The sequence below is a fragment of the Elephantulus edwardii genome, unplaced genomic scaffold (genome assembly GCF_000299155.1).
Source record: "Elephantulus edwardii isolate Elephantulus edwardi_28Jun2011 unplaced genomic scaffold, EleEdw1.0 scaffold00235, whole genome shotgun sequence".
NCBI lineage: Eukaryota > Metazoa > Chordata > Mammalia > Macroscelidea > Macroscelididae > Elephantulus > Elephantulus edwardii.
In genome coordinates, this window is record NW_006399985.1 from 3,422,229 (window position 1) to 3,444,774 (window position 22,546).

Consider the following 22,546-nt stretch of genomic DNA (forward strand, 5'->3'; position numbering starts at 1 on the left):
AAAGACACCAAGTGTGTTGAGACAGTGTGGTGATGCCATCAAGAGCTCTGTAACGGCCGCCAAAGCAGAGGGGAATCTCAGCTCCAGTTTCCTTGTCTGTAAAATTGGGGTTAGGGAGGCATCCTCTAGATTTGTAAAGATTCAGTGAGATGAAATGCATATCGGAGATTCTCACATGTGTTAAGAATAATTCATAAAAGGCCAAGGAGAAGGTGACTCCCTTCAGTCTACTCTACTCTAATGCCATCTAGGTTTCTGGTAGCTCTGGCTATGGGAAGAACCTCTGTAAAAATAATTACACACAGCGATCAAATGCTTCCTGTGACAGCAGCAGATGAAAGACGCTTAGGACGTTCTGACTACTCTGTAGGCACCTTACACATCTCTCTTTTGTAAAGAGAAAATCTGTAACTCTTGCAGAACTGGGAGAGACATTTCATTGTACAATTTGTGTGCATTCTCTCTGACTCCAATTTCAATAAAGCACTATCTCCATTTAATAAGTTAGCTCCTTAATGTTTTTAATTACCACCAACTCACTAAAATCTCACTGAAAGATCACTAACAAATAGTCTCGTTATAAGTTGAAATGCCATTTGTACTCTTTCAGAGAAGAGGTAGGTGGTTAAATTGAGAAAAGAAAGCAAAAAGAGGGCTCAAACTATATCACCATCAGTAAAGAAATATTTCCCTGCAACGCAATTTATACACACATCAGAGTAACTCCCAGCTGATCTCCCACTGGGTTTCTGATGATGCACATTACATAGGAGGAGACACGTGGATTTGAACTGCCTGAGCAGTGTGGCCTAGGATTAGAAGTGGAACCCTTTAGGAATTAGGCCCCTGGAGCTCTCTTTAATACAATTTATACACACACCAGAAAGGTTAGTGAACACATTTAATGAAAGTAAATATCAGGTAACATACAATGGATAGTTATATGGGAAGTGTATATAAGGGAGCCAGTTATACGAGAGCTCCAGAGGCCTAGTAGCAAGAAGCTGTGCTGCAATCCCAAAGGCACATAGTTCAAGGCCACCAGCTGCTCCGTGGGAGAAGGAAGGGCAATCTCCTCTCATGTGATTCACGGCCTCTGAAAAACCGCAGGAGGATCAGCTATGGGTCGGTTCCAACTCTCTGATACACAACAACAACATATGGAAAATATAATTCTTTAAAAACAGCTTAGCTTTCACATTCTCTTCTAGGCTTATTACCATTCCCCAGTACTTTTTATTTTTTTCCTTACAACAAACAAAGATGGGGAGGGGAATGAAGTAAAGTATCAATTAAAATGGGAAGTATTGTAAATCAAAATTTTAACTTTTGAAATTATTTAAATTCAGATGTCCCTCTGTATTGAAACAGAACTCGGTTACATTTTCAGTGATTATACTTTTTTTATTATGTATGTAAAGTAAGCTCCAGGAAATGACACATAGAAACATGAATGATCCTCTCTAGTGTCAAAAGAAGACTCATATTTAACAAACAAGAGGTTCTCATTTACCATTTTGGCAGCATTTGCAATGGTTTCCCACCAACTTCATCTGCGCAAATACAGAAGAAGTACAGGGAGCAAGAGGCATTAAATAATTTAGCTGAAAGATTCATTCTTGAGACTGATTACCATATCAATTATTCTTCTTCATTAAATGGGGGAGTTTTAGCACGTTGAAACAAGTAGTGAACATTTTAGAGACTTATCAGAGGTACTCTTCAAGTTAACTTAAGAGCGTAATAAATAGAAAAAAAATCAAGCTCATTTTTTTTTTACATTTCATTCTGAATGTCAACAATGAAACAGCTCAATCTCTAATAAATGTTGAGAATGTCTGAAAAATATTGAGGACATTTCAGATAATGAAGCCATAAATGCTAATCAAGGCATTCAAGTTTCACTAAAAGTCCCAGGCTGCCAAAACGTCAGCATGCGTATTGGTTTCTGTTCGATGATCATTCTGGTTAAGGAAACCAAGCCCAGCATCAGTAATTCCTTCCAGAGTCATAAGACAGGTCAAACACCCAGAGTACAATTAGTCCTGTCAACAACCCTGACACAGAGCATACATATTGCCTGACAGATAGATATAATGAAATAAACCATTTCTCTAATTGTCTGTTATAAATAACCTGAGATACGTTTAATTTTGACCTCTAACTTAAGATTGAAGTTGCCAATAACTTCATTTTACTTGGGTCCCCTGTCAACGCCCATGGCAGGAACACTCAGGAGACTGAAGAGAAGCTCCATGGGGAAGTCTGCTGTCGATGAATTCAACATATGAAGAAACCAAAGAGATGGTCCATGGGGAAGTCTGCTGTCGATGAACAACCTATGAGGAAACCGAAGAAATGGTCCATGGGGAAGTCTGCTGTCAATGAATTCAACATATGAAGAGATGGTCCATGGGGAAGTCTGCTGTCAATAAATTCCTCAGGTATATGAAGAAACCTAAGAGATGGTCTGTCGGGGAAGTCTGCTATCGATGACCTCCTCAACGTATGAAGATCGAGGATATCAGTTTAAAGAGGTGCTTCTGAACAGGACATATTTTGAATTGTTTCCTACATAGGGTTATTATGATGGCACATAACAACAACAACAGCAACAACATGTATCTGAGAGCTAGAAAGCAAGAATGACTTAAGAAGAACTGATGCCCTTGAACTGTGGTGTTGGAGATTACTGAACATTTCTTGGACCACCTAAAGAATGAGCTAATCTATCCTGCAGCCAGTGCAAACAGTGCTTCTGAGTACGTGAAACGTCATCGCACATACTTTAAGCATGTTGTCAGGAGAGGATAGTCTTTTTTCTTCCTTTTTTTTAAGATATGATATAGCAAAAAGCAGAGTGTCAGTGAAAACAAAAAAGATATCGAAGGAAAGACAAGGACGTAGTGCCTGTAATAATAATAAGTATTAATAATAAATAAGAAATTGGGAGGATAACCCAGGACAAGGCAAGGCCCCAATGACTTGTTCACAGGGTCACCAGAAGTCATAGGCAACTCGATGACACCTAACAACAATACTTTTTTTTACAAGAAATCCTTTATTTATTAGTGTGGATGAAAGCATATTAAATTTGTTGTTGTTGTTATGTGCTGTTGAGTTGCCTGTGACTCATAGTGGACCCTATATACAATAGCCCTAAACTCTGCGCTATCCTGTGCCTATCTTACTGTCTCTGATACACCTACACCCACTACCCCAGTCACTGAATCAATCTACCTCATAGAGGGCCTTCCCCTCCTGTGCTGTCCCTCCCCCCTCCCAAGCATGACGTCCCTCTCCAAGAACTGGTCCTTCCTTGCAACATACCCAAAGTATGTCAGACAAAGCTTCAGAATCCTTGCCTCCAAGGAGCAGCCTGGCTTAACCCTCTCTAGGATGAACCTGTTTGTTCTCTTAGCAGTCCATGGTATATTCAATACTCTTCTCCAATACTACATTTAAAAAATAATACATTATAAATAAGATCATGCCTTTCAAGAATGTAAAAGTAGAATAAACTAAAAATGTCGATCAGTTTAGTTTATCATATTAATAGCGAAAGGGAAAAAATGACTTTACAACCACCATACATGTGTAAAGATAATCTGCTAATATTAAGCACACTTCCATAAATTCTTAACAATTCAGCTCTCACCTGCAACAACAACAACAACAACAACAACAACCAGTTGAGGCATCAAATCCTTACTTCCTGAAAATATGTCACATGTGCTTTCAAATCTGGCTGACTCCATATTTTTAGACCTCTGTGGCTTCCAAATCACCTCACGGTCGAAGAATTCAGATGCTAACCAAATCCACCAATCCCTCTCCAAGGGAAAAATATGAGAGAGTGCACTTTCATAAAAATGTATAGCCTTCAAAGTCCCAAATTCAGTTCTACTGCGTTATATTGGTCCCCAGCGGGCTTGGTTTACTCTGCTTTCTTATTCTCTTCTGTCTAAAGGTGGCTGAATCTCTTAGATGGATAAGCAAGTAAAATTCTTGGCATTGGCTGTGGTTTTAGCTCGCTGCCTCATTGATGATGTCATATACCCACTAATAATGATAGGTCATCTTTACCTGGGATATTTAGCAGGTAAAGTTTCAGTAGCAGATCCCCTGAGATATATAACTGCACGCTATGGATATAGAGGTAGCACTTTTTGAGCCTTAGATTTCTTGTGGGGTCCACTGCAAAATGTGGGACTTGTGATTTTCATTCTACAAGTCAGATAGGTTCATCTTCGTCTGTGTCCACATGTTGTAGTGCAGTTATGACGAGTACATTTGACAAGTCAGACCTAACTCAGAGCTGATCCTTCCTTGGGTTTTCAGAGGCAGTAAATCACACAGGAGGAGACTGGCCATCGTTCTCTGAAAGAGCAGCAGGTGGATTCAAATCACCAGCCCTGGGTGGCATCACATCCCACTGTTGTTAGATGCCACAGAACTGAGTACGACTCACAGTGACCTATGAACAAGAGATCTGAACCCAGTTCCAGCCCACCCACATCGTCTCTGTCACACCATCATGCCAGTTCATCTCACTGAGGCTTTCTTCTCTTTCACTGACCTTCTACTTTTCCAAGCATGATGTCCTTTTCAAAAAAAAATAACCTCTTCTAGCAATACACTCAATATATGTGAGACAACGTTTTACTACCCTTGTCACTGCCAACCCAGAGGGACACCATTTCCATCCACCAACTTCTCAGCAGTGGATCTTCAGTTCCTCCTCAATCCACAGAACAACAGGAACTCCTAGCATTTGGTGCCAGATTGAATAAAACATTTTTTCCTCATAAAAACAATTTAAGTAAAAATGTTTAAGCTTATTAACATGACTAATGGCTCAATCATAAAATACAGTGATATTACAGACGTCAAAATCACAAATTTTAAATTTTCCCTATTAATCTTGTTACATGTCTTTTTAACCACATAAAAATCATTCTTTCTACAGAAGAGGTCCTCCTGAATTTGGATTTATAACCCAGGATATATTTCCCCCTCTGGTAAATTCCTGAGTATTTAAATGTTGGTCACAGGGGCCTCTGCGTTCTCAAGATGTCTGTGTCCTCAAAAGATAGTAAAGACTGAACAACAATTTAGAAAACAGTCTTGAGATCTTATATGACAAATTGCCTGGAAAGATATATGGAAAAGAACCGAAGTAAACTTTGGGAACATGAGCCAAGTCCAATTTGTCACAGGAATTACTCAGTTCCGGAATATGTAACACCATTAAATCAACAAAATACTGTCAAGAGATCACAAAGCAAGCAATGCAATTATAAAAATGTTCTCTGTTGTTGATGCTGTGTGCCAGGAGTCTGAATCATCATGTGGCAGACCCGACACATCCCTCAGTCACTGTGTGGTTTCTTCTCTCAGAACCTGTGATTCTGCTATGAATTGCTGCGGGGACTATTTAGACCAGTGTTAGTGGGAAGAGGACAGAAGGCCTTCACTGTGCAAAGCTGGCTTTGCAACGTAGAAACAATGTGTCAAGAGGCCACTTTCGCACCCCATTCAGCTCTCTGAAAGTCTCTGTTTTCTTAAATGTTGTTGTTATTATGTGCCATCAAGTCACCTGCGACTCATAGCGACCCTATGTACAACAGCCCTAAACTCCGCTCTGTCCTGTGCCAATCACACCGTCTCTGACACTCCCATCCCAATTATCCCAGTCACTGAATCAATCCACCTCATAGAGGGCCTTCCTCTCCTGCACCGTTCCTCCACCCTCCCAAGCATGATGTCCCACTCCAAGGACCGGTCTCTCCTCATAACATGTCCAAAGTATGTTAGACTGAGCCTCAGAATCCTTGCCTCCAAGGAGCCACCCAACAAAACTTGGATTCTTTGGAAGAGATTAAATTCAAATGAATTTTGCAAAATAGATTAAATTAGAAAATTTAATGAGCTCCTCTGCTGATCCCTAATGTGAAGTGTACACTTGCTCCTGTTCTAATCTAATGGACACCAATTAAAAATAATATTTCTAGATCAACAGCAAAGTCCTTGTCCAGAAAGCCACTACCAATCTCTAAAATAATGTTTCTGGTTTAAAATAAAACTATATGAGCTGTTTAGATTAAATTTGAAATAAAAATAACTGCTTATGTTTGACAGAGGAGTTTCCATTTAGGATCACACTAAAAAGATTAACCTTAAAACTAATCACATATAAAAAAGCAAACTTACTTTTTTTTAAAGTTAAAGACAAGAAACTTTATTACACAAGAAAAACATTCTCATGAGGGTGGCCCATTTCAGGAGACAGAGAGTGAGCAAGGGAAAGGCAAAATGACCTTTACACATTTTCCAAACATTCTTGTTGTTGTTGTTGTTGTAATGTGCTGTAGAGTTGCCTGCGACTCACAGCGACCCTATGTACAACAGCCCTAAACTCTGCTCTGTCCTGTGCCAATCTCACTGTCTCCAACACACCCATTCTGATTATCCCAGTCACTGAATCAATCCACCTCACAGGGTGTCTTCCTCTCCTGGACTGTCCCTCTACCTTCCCAAGTATGACATCCCTCTCCAAGGACTGGTCCCTCCTTTAACATGTCCAAAGTATGTCAGAAGAAGCCTCAGAATTCTTGCCTCCAAGGAGCATCCTGGTTAAACCCTCTCCATGATTAACCTGTTTGTTTTCTTAACAGTCCATGGTACACTCAATAGTCTTCTCCAGCACCAAAGCTCAAAGGTATCGATTCTCCTTCTACCTTTCATACATACTCTCATTTTTCCCCATGCCACATCAAATTTATTTGATATTAATTGAGAATATTAATTGAGAATGGTTCATAATATAGGATCAGGAACCAAGGTTGATAAAGGAAGAAGGCCAGGCTATACTAAAGGCGCTGGCAAAAACCAAGGTCCCCAGAGCTGACTGGGTCCCTGTTGCAGTGTTTCAATAAGCAGATACAGCACTGTATGTGTTCAGTGACAGTCTATGCCACAACATTTGGAAGACAGCTACTTGGTCAACTGACTGGAAGAGATCCACCTCTGTTCCATTCCCAAGAAAGCTGATCTAACACAATGTGGAAATCAGTGAACCATAGTAGTAAAGTCAGGAAAACACCCTTTCTCAGGTATCTATAACACTGAGAAAACTGTACATCAACAGAGAACTGCCAGATGTTCAAGCTGAATTTAGAAGAAGCTATGGTGTCAGGAATGTCACTGCTGATGTCAGATGAATCTTGGCTGAAAGCAGATACCAGAAGTTTGTCTATGTATGTTTATGGACTATGCAAAGGTATTTGACTGTGTGGATCATACCAAGTTATGGCTGACACTGAGAAGAATGGGAGTCTAAAACACTCAACTGTGATAATGTGAAACCTATGTATGCTTAGACCAAGGATTTGTTGTCAGGACAGACCAAAGGAACAGTGAATTATTTAAAACCAGCTTAAGTGTGCATCAGGGTTGCATCTTTTCTCCATGGCTGTTGAACCTGTATGTTGAGTTAATGATTTGACAGGCTAGACTTTACCAAGCAGAATGTGGCATCAAGAGAACGTGATCAGAGGAATGCTGATGATCTGATTAATCACCAACAGTAATAAACATGGATCTTCTTCGAGTCAGTTGACCAGTGAGCTGTCTTCCATATTTATTGGCACATACTGGTGAGCGCAGGGGTCTATCGGCTTCCTGAAGCATCTCATTTGGCAGTCCATCCACTCCCGGGCCTTATATTTTGCCAGTCTCTTTAAGCCATCACGGTATGTCAGACAGATGAGAATAAGCATTGAGAATTTAACAGCAAATATATCTGAAGGGAAAAGGCAGGCTTTGGTACTTACGAGTTGATATTGTCATGACTTAGGAGGATAGAAGGAGAATAGAAACAGCCTTTGAGTTGTGGTGCTGGAGAAGAGTATTGAATGTACCATGGACTGCCAAGAAAACAAACAGATTCATCATAGAGAGGGTTAAACCAGGCTACTCCTTGGAGGCAAGGATTCTGGGGCTTCGTCTGACATACTTTGGACATGTTGTGAGGAAAGACAGGTCTTTAGAGAGGGACATCATGCTGGGTAGAGTGGAGGGACAGCGCAGGAGGGGAAGACCCTCTATGAGGTGGATTGATTCAGTGACTGGGGTGCTTGGGATGGGTGTGTCAGAGGCAGTGCGATTGCACAGGATAGAGCAGAGTTTAGGGCTGTTGTACATAGGGTCGCTATGAGTCGCAAGAGAGTCGACGGCACATAACAACAACAACATTGTCATGACTAACAGGCAGCAGAACTTTCTGTAGTAGCCGTCAAAATAGAATTGAAGCACTATTCTTTCTTTCCCTGACAGAACTATAATTCATATGTTAAAAGCTTTTTGAATGAAATCCTTCAAAGAAAACAAAGAATTGTATGAGGAATAACTTCCACGTGTCTCTCAACAGCTGTGTTTGTTTGCTTCAGTCTGGGAACTGTTTCACTCTCACGGCAGCCTAGCTATGTTTCTGTCCCTTGGCGAAGACGCACTAGACAGGCTGTCCTTCCAGGCACGAGCAGAGTGGCAAGGGAGTGTCGACACTCACAGGCTGCTGACCTGTTTCGTTATGATCACTCCTAACTGGGAAGAATGCTTGGGCGTTTTTCAAGTAAAGACACACAGCGACTTACGTCAGCAGATTAGAGTTCAGTAAAGCTACAGAGATGCTTGATAGATAATTGGCTTAAGTTCTTTTTTTAAATTAAAATTCCCATTGTCATCAAGATGGAACTAACTCAGAGTTGATGCTCCAGCGGTTTTCAGAGGCTTTAATTACGCAGGAGGAGACTGATCACCGTTCTCCACGGAGCTGCTGGTGGATTAGAACTGTGCAACTTTGGGTTGCCAGAACAACTTCTGACCACTAAATAGAAGAGTGTTTGTTGTGGGCTGTTTTTTTTTTCTTTTTCTTTTTCCTTATCTTTCCTCTTTTCCTTTCTAGATCCCTTTGGGTTTGAATATACTACGTTGTTAAATTTTAGAGTAAGAAAGGCTATTTTCAAAGCCAAATGACACCATAGAGGTTCTGTACTGATATTAAAAAAGGTTAAGTTGTTATCGCCTTAATATCATTAATATGAGCACCACTGAGTAACTTTTCCTTACAGGGGAAACATGCATAACTGACTCCACCGTCTCTATTAGAGCTACAGACAGCAGCACTCTCCAATAAAAGCAAAACAAAACAAAAGTCAATTTCCTAAGTACAGGGAAAAAGGAAATAAAAAAAGGTTTGGCGTCTAGTGTTTATGAACAAACAAGTCTGATTATGTTGATAAACGTATATAAATGAGAATTCTCAGGCACATTCGAAGAGAAATAATGACATTATTTCTTCTTCATTAAATATGTCAGTGACTATATATATCACCATATGCTGCATTGCACAGTATTTGCACAATAAAATGAACTTTATGGTTATCAAAAACAGATTTTTTTATTTGTTCATTGGAAGCAAATACTATTTTTTTTTAAAGATAGCTAGGATGAAACTAGAAATAATAATAATTCCTTGGGAGATGAATGACAGCTTTGTGGTAATATGAGCGTCAGACATTCCTTCAGCGGTCGTGTTAGTAAAACCCTCTGAATGCAGCAATATTAGAGTTGGTACTTTTGTGCTCCCTCAGAATATCTTCATTATTCTGTTTATCGTGGGCCTTTTCTCTTCAAATATAAGTACAAATAAAAAGCATATAACCAAGGACTCTGTACACTTTAAAAAAAAAAAGTCAATCCACTTTCTGCTTATTAGTTTCTCTGTCACAGAAAACTCTCTTTCACATGGACTTCTGACGATGAACTGAATTTCTAGATGACAACACAGTGCAGCGTTCCAGACAACCAGAGACGAGCCTCTAAAGAGAGTTCTTTGTCCTAATAAACCACACATTCAACGTACTGATGTGAAGGGCACAGAAAAGGAAATATGGTCAGCGATGTTGTCTGTGTCGTGGCGTGCTTTTAAGATAAAATAGAAATCAGGTGTGTGGTGTGTTGGATAAGTCAGGAAAGGGGAGGGGTGGAAGGCAGATGTGAATCCTTGGGGAACATCAGGTCTCCAAGCATGGAATGAAAGAAAGACGGGGCGGTGTGGAGAGGGGAAACGCACAGGAAAAGGCCATCCTCCTTAAAGCGTACCGTAAATCCGTTAGTAGTTCCTAGGACAGGGCTGTTAAATGCGTGACTCACAGTGACCCCATGGAGAGCAGAGCTGATCCCTGTCTGCTTCTGTGCTGTCCTCCTCACCTCTGACTCGCAGGAGCCCCCCTGCAGCCACTGGACCTTTCACTCTCAGGCTCTGCCTTCAGTGTTACGTGTAACAGTGTTAAAATGCTTACATTACTTGTCTTAAGAGTAAAAAAAAGCAGGATTCTGGGGCTTCGTGTGACATACTTTGGACATGTTGTAAGGAGAGACTGGTCTTTGGAGAGGGACATCATGCTGGGTAGAGTGGAGGGACAGCGCAGGAGGGGAAGACCCTCTATGAGGTGGATTGATTCAGTGACTGGGTAATCGGGATGGGAGTGTCAGAGGCAATGAGATTGGCACAGGATAGAGCAGGGTTTAGGGCTGTTGTACACAGGGTCGCTATGAGTCGGAAATGACTCGACGGCACATAACAACAACAACAACAACAGATTCTTAAGATGTATGAAGGTATTTTTACAAGTACAAGTTCAAAATTCCTAACAGAAATGTCAGAAAAAAGAGAGAAATATTTGACTCGGACGAGTGTTAAAATTTTGTGACAATACCATACAAAGCAGAGGGATGAGGATGTGCGGGGGGGGGGGGGGGAGGGCGGATCACTCATGGGGTTGTACAATTTGATGGATGCGGGGGTGAGGAAAATTGGAAGGATCTGTTCTGGAAAACAATGTATTCGAATTTTGTAAATAACAAGAACAATTTATCTCCCATAAAAAGTACACATAAGAAAAAGTTGTCTAAATAATTTATAGTTAATGTAAACTAAAACATTATTAAAATGTAATGCAAGAAGAACACTGAAAATCCGTAGGTAGGCGGAACTCTGGTAGCCTAGTGGTAAGAAGCTGCGATGCAAATCCAAAGGCATAAGGTTTGAATCCACTAGCTGCTCTGCAGAAGGCCGGGCAATCTCCTCCTCCCTTACAATTTACTGTCTCTGCAAATCCATCGGTTGGTCAGTTCCGAAATGACAGCACACAGCAACAACAGCCACTGCACCACCGCATGTACGGAAAATAATTATTTAGGAACATATGCCTATCAATTTTCAATCTCTTCACCATCTATCATGATGTTGTGAAGAGTTTTATTCTGCTTGGCTCCACAGTCAACACTCTTGGCACCAGCAGCCAGGAAATCAAAAGATGAATGACATTGGGAAAGTCTGCTGTTAGGGACCTCTCCAAAGTACTGAAGAGCAAGGATGCCACTCTGGAGACTAAGGTGCATCTGATACAGGCCATGGTTTTTCCAATCACTTGCTATGGGTCAGAGAGCTAGACAATGACTAGGGAAGATAGGTGGAAAATTGATGCCTTTGAGCTGTGCTGCTGGAGAAGAGTATTGAATATTCCATGGACTGCTAAGAAAACAAACAGGTTTATCCTCAAGAGGGTTAAACCGGGATGCTCCTTGGAGGCAAGGATTCTGGGGCTTTGTGAGACATACTTTGGACATGTTGCAAGGAGGGACCAGTCCTTGGACGGGACATCATGCTTGGGAGGGTTGAGGGACAGCACAGGAGAGGAAGACCCTCCATGAGGTGGACTGATTCAGTGACTGGGTTAACCGGGGTAGGTGTGTTGGAGACAGTGAGATTGGTATAGGACAGAGCAGCATTTAAGGCTGTTGTACATAGGGTTGCTATGAGTCACAGGCAACTCTATGGTACATAACAACAACAACAACAATGCTTTAGAAACTATTGCAAACACTTCTTTGTGATGTTGTACTACGTAGATGAAAACATACACCAGGTAAATATGAATATTCTTACACAGGAAAGCAGTCGTTGTGGATCATCAAGTTGGAATCAGCTCAGAGATGACGTCCAGCAGGTGTTCAGAGGCTTTAAATTGCTTGAGAGAAGCTTGCCCATCTTTCCCCCCAAAACCATGAGTGTATGTGTGCCCATGAACTTTCAAAGATTATTTCTTTTTACATAATTCATGGACCAATTTAAAAGCAAAATTTTGCATATTTTTTTAAAATTTCCTAGCAAGAAATACTAACCGAAATGCCATTTCATACATATTTCATTTTCATTCATGCTGACATAGCTACTTTTGTATGTCTAACAATCTCTGCAGTTGTATGCCTTCAATATGGTAAACGCTAACAACACAAAGGTAAAAAGAATGAAGGTATGATACAAAGTAATGGGATTTATCCTTTGCATTTTTAATAGATGCTGTAAAATTAGTTTTGTATGTATATACAGTTTTGCATGTCTCTCTGCAATAAAAATGTCTTAGTAACAAGCAAAAAGCACATTAAACATATTTGAAAATACCTACTATAGCATATACATCCTCAGATGCATGGCATTTCAGAAAAATTTCATTTTAAAAAATTTACATAATATCTGATTTATATCCATGAAGGAAAATACAGTTTAAAGATATTTATTTGACAGAAAAAATGGGATAAATTATGTATATTGTATTGAAACAGATGAGGGAAAGAACAGATTAGAAGTGATATATGATTGAGTATTATGGTTAGCACAGGAATCCAGAATTAAGGTTGCACAGAGAAGTGTACTCGGGGTGGAGGGTGGGGGGAAGGGACGTGGGAATTGTATACTAATGAAGAAACTTTTTTCTTTTTTTTTTTCTCTCTTCAGAGGGGGAAGCGAGTTGGTGGGGAGGGGTAGGCAGGGAGAAAATTGCGGCAATGAATGAATGGAAATCCAAAACCTCTGTAAAAAAAAAAAAATAAAGAGTAAAAAATAAAAAAATTAAGAAGACAACAACAACAACAAAAAAACCCAAAAAGCAATGATGTCAGTCTAGAGACTAAGGTGCTCCTAATCCAGCCCTGGTCTTTGCAATTACTTGTTATGCATCAGAGAGCTGTACAACGACTAAGGATGATAGAAGAAAAATTGATGTCTTTGAACTGTGGTGCTGGAGAAGAGCCTTGAACATACCATGGACTGCCAAGGAATCAAATAGGTCTGTCATGGAGAGGGTGAAACCAAGTTTCTCCTTGGGAGCTAGGATTTTGAAGCTCTGTCTCACATACTTTGGCCACATGGCCAGGAGAGACTAGTCCTTGGGGAAGGACTTCATGCTTGGAAGGGTGGAGGGAGAGCATGGGAGAGGAAGACCTCCAATGAGATAGATCGATACAACGACTGGTGAGATTGACTCAGGACAGGGCATGGATCAGAGCTGCTGTACTTAGTGTCACTAAGAAGCATTGATGTCTGGGAGGGAGGGTGGAAATAGAGAGGGGTGAGGGGGGCATAGGGTTAATCATAAGGTTACACAGTTTGGTGGGTGGGTGGAGTGAAGGAAATGGGAAAGTTCTTTTGTGAAGAACAATGTGTTCAAACTTCGTTAATAAATCAGAGTAATATTTAAAAAACAAGGTATTTCTAGAAGAGATCATTTTGACAAAACTTTTGGTATTTGTTGCTTAGAAGGCTGCCGAGAGAAAATGCAGAAATTCAGAACAATGCCAATTACTTACGACCATTTTGTTTAGAGACACCCAGCAATCAGGTGGGAAGTCCTGCAGCAGCGGGACCAGGAACTGAAGGCAGCCGTCCCAGTGACAGAGGAGTAGCATCATGCCGATGAGGTTAAAGATTCTCACCACCGCGCTGGCCAGATCATACGTCATATGGAAAATCTGTCAAGCAAACCACAACATCCATTTCAACGATTGGTATTTTTAAAAAATCAAGACTACTGTTCATTCAAAAGGAATTCATCTTGAATAGTCTAAGTGCCGACAGAATAAAAATATGTTGTTGTTTGTGGGGTTGGTGTTAGGAGCTGTTAAGTCAAGTACGACTCATAATGATCCCATGAACTACAAATCTGCACCCTGTCCTATCCTGTGTCCTCCTCACACTTTCTGACACACTCAAGCCCATAGCGGCAGTCACCGTGTCAGTCCACCTGATAGAGGGTCTTCCTCTCCTTCGCTGACCCTGAACCTTTCCAAGCATCATGTCCCTCTCCAAGGAACAGCACCTCCTAGAAACATGCTTGAAGTATGTGAGCTGAATGAAGCTTGATCATCTTTGACTGCACCCTCTTCAATACATGTTTGTTTGATCTTTTAGTAGTCTATGGGATGATTAGCTCTCTTGTCCAACACCAACTCAAAAGCATCAATTCTTCTTCCATAATCCCTATTCACTGTCCAGCGCTCAGATGCATAGCAAGTAATTAGAAATATTGGATCAGGCCTGAATCAGGCACACCTTAATCCTCAAACTGACATCATTACTCCTTAATAATTTACAGAGCTCACTGACTGCAGACTTCTCTAGTACATTTTCTGATTTCCTGACTGCTGGTACCAAGGTGTTTATTGTGGATCCAAGTAAGATGAAGTTGTTGACAGTTGAATCTTTCCTCCGTCTGTCATGATGTTAGTAGTGGTAAGAATTTTTGTTTTCTTCGTGTTTAGAGGCAATCCATATTGAAGAATGTATTCTTTGATCTGTAACAAGTATTACAAGTTCTCCTTACTTTGAGCAAGGTTGTGACATCTGCTTAGTGCAGGGTATTGATGAGTCTTCCTCCAATTGTTGCCACATTCTTCTTCACAGAGTCCAGCTTCCCATATTAATTTGCTCAATATACAGATTTGAATAGATATTGAGAGAGAATACATACTTGACACACTCCCTTTTTAATTTCATTAAACAAGATAGTATTCCTTTTCTCTGTTCACACAACAGGCTCTTGGTCTAGGTACAGGTTCTATATGAGCACATAAGTGCTCTGGGATTCCCATTCTTCTTAACATTAGTCCTAACTTGTTATGATTCACACAGTCAAATGCTTTTGCATAGTCAATAAAGCATAAATAGACACATTCTTCTGGTATTCTTTACTTCCAGCCAGAATCTACTTGACATCAACAATGATATTGTTGGTGCCACAGCCTCTTCTAAATCCTTCTTGGAATTCTGGTAATTCCCTATCTATGTATATTGTTCCAGCCGGTTTTGAATGATCTTCAGCAATATTTTGCTTGTATGCAATATTAATGATATTGTTCAAAAGTTTCCACATTTTTTCGGTTTACTTTTCTTGGAAACAAATATGAATCTCTTCTAATCCATTGGCCAGATAGCTGTCCTCCAAATTTCCTGGCATAGACTGGTGAACACATCCAAAGCAGCATCTGTTAAGTGAAACAAGTCAGTTGGTGCCCCATCAGTTCCTTTGTCCTTTCTTTTTCGCCAGTGCCTCCAATATAGCTTCCACTTCCTCCTTCATTAACATTGTCTCCTGCTTATATGGTACTTCCACTGAAATTTTTCAGTGTCAATCAATTCATTCTGATACAGTAATTCTGTGTATTCCCTCCATCTTCTTTTGATGCTTCCTGAGTCATTTAATATATTGCTCATGGCCTCTTTCAATATCGTGACTTGAGGCTAAAGTTTGTTTTTCAGTTCCTTCAACTTGAGAAATACAGGGTGAGTTCTTCCCTTTTTATTCTCCAGTTCCAGCTCTCTGCACATCCCATTGTAATACTTTGCTTTATCCTCACAAGCTGCCCTTTGAAATCTTCTGTTCAGTGCTTTCACTTTGGCACTTTTCCCCTTCTCGACATCCAGTGCAATTTTTAGAGTCTTTTCCAACGGTCGTTTCAAGTTTTTCCTTCCTCCTCTGTCTTTGCAATGGTCTTTTGCTGTCTTCATGGATTATATACTTGATATAACCCTATAGCTCATCTGAAGAAACCAGATGAGCTATAGGAATAAAAATATAGAATGGAATTTTACAAAGAGAAATAGAGAACTTATATTCCTGTACACTCATACCAAGGTTGCACTCTCTACCTCCCAAGTAGTCTAACCAACTGTGGATATTCCACAGAGAAAAGAGACAGCATAGATGCAGTCAATGGATATCTTCCTTCTAGACATTTTAAAGAAACTTCATTAAAACAAGGTAGCAAAATCGTCAGCTGAGGTGCTATTCTCTGCTTCTCTTAAGTTTTACTAAAGTACTAAGAAAATAAATCATGGACTGAAAACCATTAGCAACAGAAATTTGATCTAAAAATCTAAAGTAAGAATGAGACTAAATTGTAGTTAATAGTTACCTGAGTAAAGACAATTATTTAATCATGAATTTTGAACATGAACAAGGATCATTAAAATTTTTTTTTTAGATTTGGTTAAAGAACAATTGTGCAACATTAAAAGTAATAACCTTTCTATTTCCATGTCTACCATCTTCATGTAGCAGACTTTTCTGATAGATTTTCTTACCTATTTTCATAAAATAGAATTTGATAGAAGATGCTATGTAAGAAAGCATAAAAATTGCTCTGTCAAGATTTAGAAATGGAAACATATATTGATTTACATCTTAAACTACCTACTACAAATGACAAAATTTTCTGTTTCACCTAGTCCACAATAAGAAAATATACCTGGAGAGAGATCTACATTGTAGAATTAAGGGAGTGCTTTGTTTTTAACTGTTAACGTGCTAATGGATTCATACACACATGGGCAGTTTGCTTTGTTACATTCCTTGGAGTAGGATGACTAACAGTTGAACTTCTTGTGGGTTTTTTGAGTCCATCATCACATGGGAAAATACTGCTCATTTTTCTCCCACAGAGCAACCGGTGGATTCAAACTACATGATTTGGGGTTGACAGCACAACTCCTTACCATTCGCTCACCAGAATTCCTTTGCAAACTCTGGGATTTACAATCTCATTTAGTGAAATTTACTCACCAGGATTACATTTTCTCAAATAATGTGAATGACATGTATGAAGAAATCATTTAAGAAACAGGAAAACTACCATTTTCCTTGATATGAACTGAATATCTATGTTGTTGTTATGTGTTGTTGAGTCACCTGTAACCCTTAGTGACCGCAGGCACAGCAGCTCTGCAGCCTGCCCTGTCCTGAGCCAGTCTCACTAATCCTGACACACCAACCCCCGTTGCCCCAGTCACTGTATCAATCCATCTCATCTGAGCTCTACCTCTCCTGCACGGTCCCATCAGCCTTCCGGTCACTCACAACACTGTATTTCAAGATGGTCTTTTTAAAACTATGAATGCAACCTCCTTTTCCCTTATCTTTCACTTCTGGTATAACAGATTATATAATTGTCTGATTCAAATGTCCCATGCCAATCCATCTCATTTCACCCCATCTCGTTGTCAATATTTATGGGTCCCATCATTTCTCTCTTAACAATATCCAATTTGCTGACATTCATGCGTCTCACATTCTATGTGGGCCAGCTTAGCAGAGGAAGACCGTGGATGAGACAGACTGACACAATAATCGGGGTAATGAGGGCGTGTGTATCAGGGACTCTGAGATTGGCTCCGGATAGAGCAGGGCTCAGAGTTGCTGTGCACAGGGACGCTATAAGTCACAGTCGACAGCACAGATCAACAACAACCCACCATGCTAGTTTAAAGGATTGTTGTTGTTGTGTACCTCAGGTCAGAACTGACACAGCTGGCACCCCGGTGGGTTGTCAGAGTCGGTAATTTCACGGGAGGTGTTTGCCCATCTCATTCCCACAGAGGAACTGGGGGACGGGAACTGCGTGCCTTCAGCTTGGCAGTACACAACCTTGGCAACCCTGAGGGGCAGTTCAGAACCAACATAACAGTGTGGGTTTGGCTGTCGTCTAAGTGTTATTTTTGGAAGAAACACAAAGGACTTTACCAGTGGGTTTTGAGGTTGTCGACTGCATAGGAGAAGATTGCCCATCTTTCTCTTAAGGAGCAGTTGGTGGATTTGAACTTAGAGCCTTTGTGTTATCAGGATAACTCTTTACTACCAGAGTTCTCATAGGCACCACATTTAATGCCTTATTAGGCTAGAAATCTGATTAGTGGTTAAATCTCTTACCACTGAATTCTACACCAAGAAAGAACATGAAATTCATTGGTTTTCATTTTCGAAAACATTTTCTAGAGAACCTGACATGGTCTTTAAGGAACGCCAAGCACAAAGGCAGACTGTTCTGACCTCACAATGAGTAGTACTTACAGGATTCCAGTGGGCAAAAGAATAAACTTCTAAAGCATCTCTTTTCTTTTCTTTTCTTTTGACCAAAATTAGATTCTAAAAAAATGAAAGGTACTTCTGAAAAATAAGGACCTTTCATTTTTCAGAATTTTTAGCTGCATTTTCAGTAGCTTTATTTACAAAAATTTGGGAAGCTAATTAAAGCTCTAAGACTTTAAAAAGAATCTCAACTTTCTATCTATTTCCCGTTTACTTTTCCCCCTTTGTGGCCCTTAATATTTTACTGTGATTATTGTTAGAGGCCTTGGAGACCATTCCTAAGTATATTGACCCACCAATCACAAGCCAAGGCAAGCATGGGTCTCACAACATCCCACCCCATGTCCACTGCTGCTTCGCGTGTCAGTCCATCTCCTCAAAGGCATTCTGCTCTTCAGATGACCTGTTCTCTTTCCAAGCCTTGTGACAGCACTTTATCTTTCTCAACCTTATGTGTTTGCTGAAGAATTGGTTCATCTTAAGAGCATGCTCAAATTACATGAGACACAGTCTCACAAGTTCGCCTCTTGGGAGCCCTCTGGCGGTACATCTACTAAGAGCCATTTGTTTTTTATTTGTTGTTGTTATATGCTGTCGAGTCCTTTGCGACTCATTGGCAGTCAAAAATACAACACTCCTCGTCAACAGGGCGATTCAAAAGCATCAGTCCTTCAGTTTTCCTTGTCTCTTATCCAACTTCACACACTCAAGGAACTGTCGAAGCTTCTGTGCCTTGGGTCAAGATCACTTTAGTCTTAAAAGAGATATCCTTAACCTTTCAACTTGACCTTCAAAGAAGTCCTTGAAAGTGTATTTTCCATGTCCTTTCTTGACTTCCTCTGGTTTCTTCCGTGCTGCCTCCATGGGTGTTGATTGTGGATCCAAGTAAAACAATATCATGGACAACTTTCTCCTCCGTTCCCCACGATGGTGAGTACCGGTCAGTGAGGAAGATTTTCGTCTTCTTGATGTTACGTGACCCTTACCGAGCGCTGCAGGGTTTGAGGTTCCGCAGGTGTTTCACATGTTCCTCACTTTCTACAAGGAGGGCTGTCCTGGGTTGAGCTGAGCTGGCCTCTAATTCAGGCGCTTTGACTGTTACTCAGAATCTATATAGTTGTTTCGTTGCTCTGCTACTAATAGAATATCAGCCACTTCTAACCATGCATTTTTAATACGCGGTTGTTGTTGTTGTTGTGTACCATAGACCTGGAGCCGACCCATAGCTGACCCTCAGGCTGCTTTTCAGAGGCAGTTAATTGCACAGGAGAAGACTGAGCATCTTTCTCCCGCAGAGCAGCTGGTGGCCTCAAACCGCGTGCCATTGGGATTGCAGTGCAGCTTCTTGCCACTAGGCCGCCAGAGCTCGCAGTTTTAACATACACCCATAAATCATATCTAAAACATTTAGGAAAATATATGTACTTATATCAATTTGCCCCTTATTTATCTCTACTTCATTGAAAAGAATGAAAGACAATGAGTTTCATAAGAAAAACATGATGAAGAAAAATGAGAAATATTAAAAATGCAGATGCTATGAAGATTCTCAGCAAAACCCCACAATGCCAGAGAAAAAGTTCAAGTGTGAACTGTTAAAGTATAAATCTTGGAAATGGGCACACAATTATGTGCAGTAAGAGCTACAGAACTATATAAAACAAATGATTTGTATACCACTGCGCTACTTGACTAACAATAAACTTGTGTAAATAAGTCAGTACTAATGAATGCCAAAGTATTTCTATGCAGTAGCTAATTTTTCTGTAAATTTCAAGTCAATATAAAGGTGGTAAATGGGAATAAGTCAGAAAAAAGTACTCAGAATTGGTTGCATTTTGTTAAGAGTTTATACAATTCTCCATCTTTTTAGTTCCTTAGGAATAAGGAATATCTCTTAACCTTCATGAAGATTATTTGGTGCAGGAAAATAATCATTCATTGAACAGGAACCCAGACAAATCAAAGAGCTCGCATGGCCCCCACTTGCTTAATTTGCTTTAGAAAGTCGTTGACACACTGCGACAGTCGAGGTATGCTTGTCTCTTGAGGTGAAGGCCTACTACATAGAAAAACGTAGTTAATGGAAATTAAACCACTTAAAGTCATTTTCTAAGCTCTATTACAAATTTCAAATGGCTGTAAATGTAAACAAACATGTATTCCATGGCCATTCTTCAACACTTAGCACAATAATGGTTATCTGAAGCGTCTTTCCTAAGTTCTTACCACACACACTTAATTTCAGGGTGGAATAGACACTGAGGTAATAATTTAGTGAAATATAACTAATTTGAAAATACAAAACAAAAGGAAAATTTTACTATTATATTTTCTACTGGTTTACATATTTACATAATTAAAAACTATTATATAGTAAACTGAGTTATTTTAAGTAAATATAAGGAAGGTAAAAAATTAACAATAATAACCGTGTTAACTATCTGTGGCTCACAACAAATTGTAGCCTTGAGGAGAATGGGGATCTCAGAACACTTAATTGTGCTCATGTAAAACCTATACTTGGACTAGAAAGCAGGAAAACACCATATGATTCAAAATCAGGAGTGTTTCAGGGATGCATCCTGTCTCCATACATGTTTAATCTATATGCAGAACAGGTCATTGGGGAGGCTGGACTTTATGAGGAGGAGTGTGACTTCAGGATTGGAGGCAGACTCATCAACAACCTGCATTATACAGATGGCACAACAGTGCTCGCGGAAACTTAGGAGGACCTGAAGCATTTACTGCAGACAGTCAAAGATTTAGTCTTCACTATGGATTGAAGCTCAACATCAAGAAGACAAAAATTATCACCACGGGGCTAAGTGGCAGCACTATTAAAGGAGAACAGACTGAGGTTGTTAATCATTTCAGCTTGCTTAGTTCCACAATTAACACTCTTGGCAACAGCAGTCAGGAAATCAAAAGACAAATTGCACTGGGGAAGTTTATTGTCAGGACATCTCCAAAGTGCTAAAGAGTAATGATGTCAGTCTAGGGACTAAGGTGAGCCTGATCCAGGCTAGGATCTTCACCGTTACTTGGTATGCATCAGAGAACTGGACAAGGATTAAAGATGATGAAAGAAGAACTGATGTCTTTGAATTGTGGTGCTGAGTACTGAACATACCATGGTCCTCTAAGAGAACATACAGGTCTTTCTAGGAGAGAGTGAAACCAAGTTTCTTCTTGGAGGCTAGATTTTGAAGCTCCGTCTCACATACTTTGGGCACATGGCCAGAAGGCACTAGTCCTTGGAGAAGGACATCATGATTAGAAGAGTAAAGGGACAAGGCAGGAGAGGAAGACACCACCACCACCACCACCATCCCTGAAGATGGATTGACACAGTAACTGGGGCAATGGGGGTAGGAGTTTTGGAGTCAGTGAGTCAGTGCAGTTGGCTCAGGACAGGACAGGCTTCAGAGCTGCTGTTTACAGTGTTGCTATGAGGTGCAGGCGACTCCATGACACACAACAACAAAAACAACCACGTTAGCAATACTGTGGGAACACTGCATGGCTCTTGTGAATGACTTTGAGATGCCATTTTCATAATATTAGATATTTTGGCGAGAATGAAAGAACAATTCAGTGCAGTAATAATACAATGCTAAAAACAGTAGCAATTTTATTTTTATTGGCTCATGTCTTCTTTCCTTTCCTGTCTCTCTTTTGTGTAACTGCTAGGTCATCAGATTTGTATTATGTTATGTGCTCCAGTGAGTACAGAATCAGTTATCTCTACAGTTGGAGCCCCAAATGATAAAATTATTCCAGCTTTTGTAACCAGCCTCTCATTAGAATATGACTCCAAACACATAGATTGAGTTATGCTTCTTGAAGGGAGAGTACGCAATGTGTAATGAAACAGTGTGAAGTGAAGCCTCATCATTCTTGTCTCCAAAGAGCACTTCAACTCACATACTTCGGGCACGTTTCTAGGAAGGGCTATTATTATTTCTTGGAGAAGGACATGACGCTGGGAGGATGGAGGGTTGGTGAAGGAGAGAAAGACCCTCAATTAGGTAGACTGACATGGTGACTGTGGCAATGGGCTCTTGTGTCAGGAACTGTGAGAATGGCACAGGACAGAACAGGGTTCAGATCTTTAGTTCACAGGGTCACTGTGAGTCATGCTTGACTTAAGGGCATCTAACAACAACAAGAGCAGTGAAATAGTAAATGTATATGTTCTTATTACAGATATTTGGCTTTCAGGCCCTCATCTTATTACCTTGTTTTTTTTTTAATATATATTCATAGTACTCTTT

At 40.2% G+C, this 22,546-nt stretch overlaps 1 protein-coding gene across 1 annotated transcript in view; it reads right to left on the reverse strand.

Annotated features, from left to right (window-relative positions):
- The window catches only part of LOC102874670 (potassium/sodium hyperpolarization-activated cyclic nucleotide-gated channel 1-like), a 522,645-nt gene that overhangs the window by 280,206 nt on the left and 219,893 nt on the right, over positions 1 to 22,546 (reverse strand). Inside the window, exon 2 of the mRNA XM_006898609.1 lies at positions 13,714 to 13,875. Within this exon, the coding sequence (XP_006898671.1) occupies positions 13,714 to 13,875 (162 nt within the window). The remainder of the gene's footprint in view (positions 1 to 13,713; positions 13,876 to 22,546) is intronic.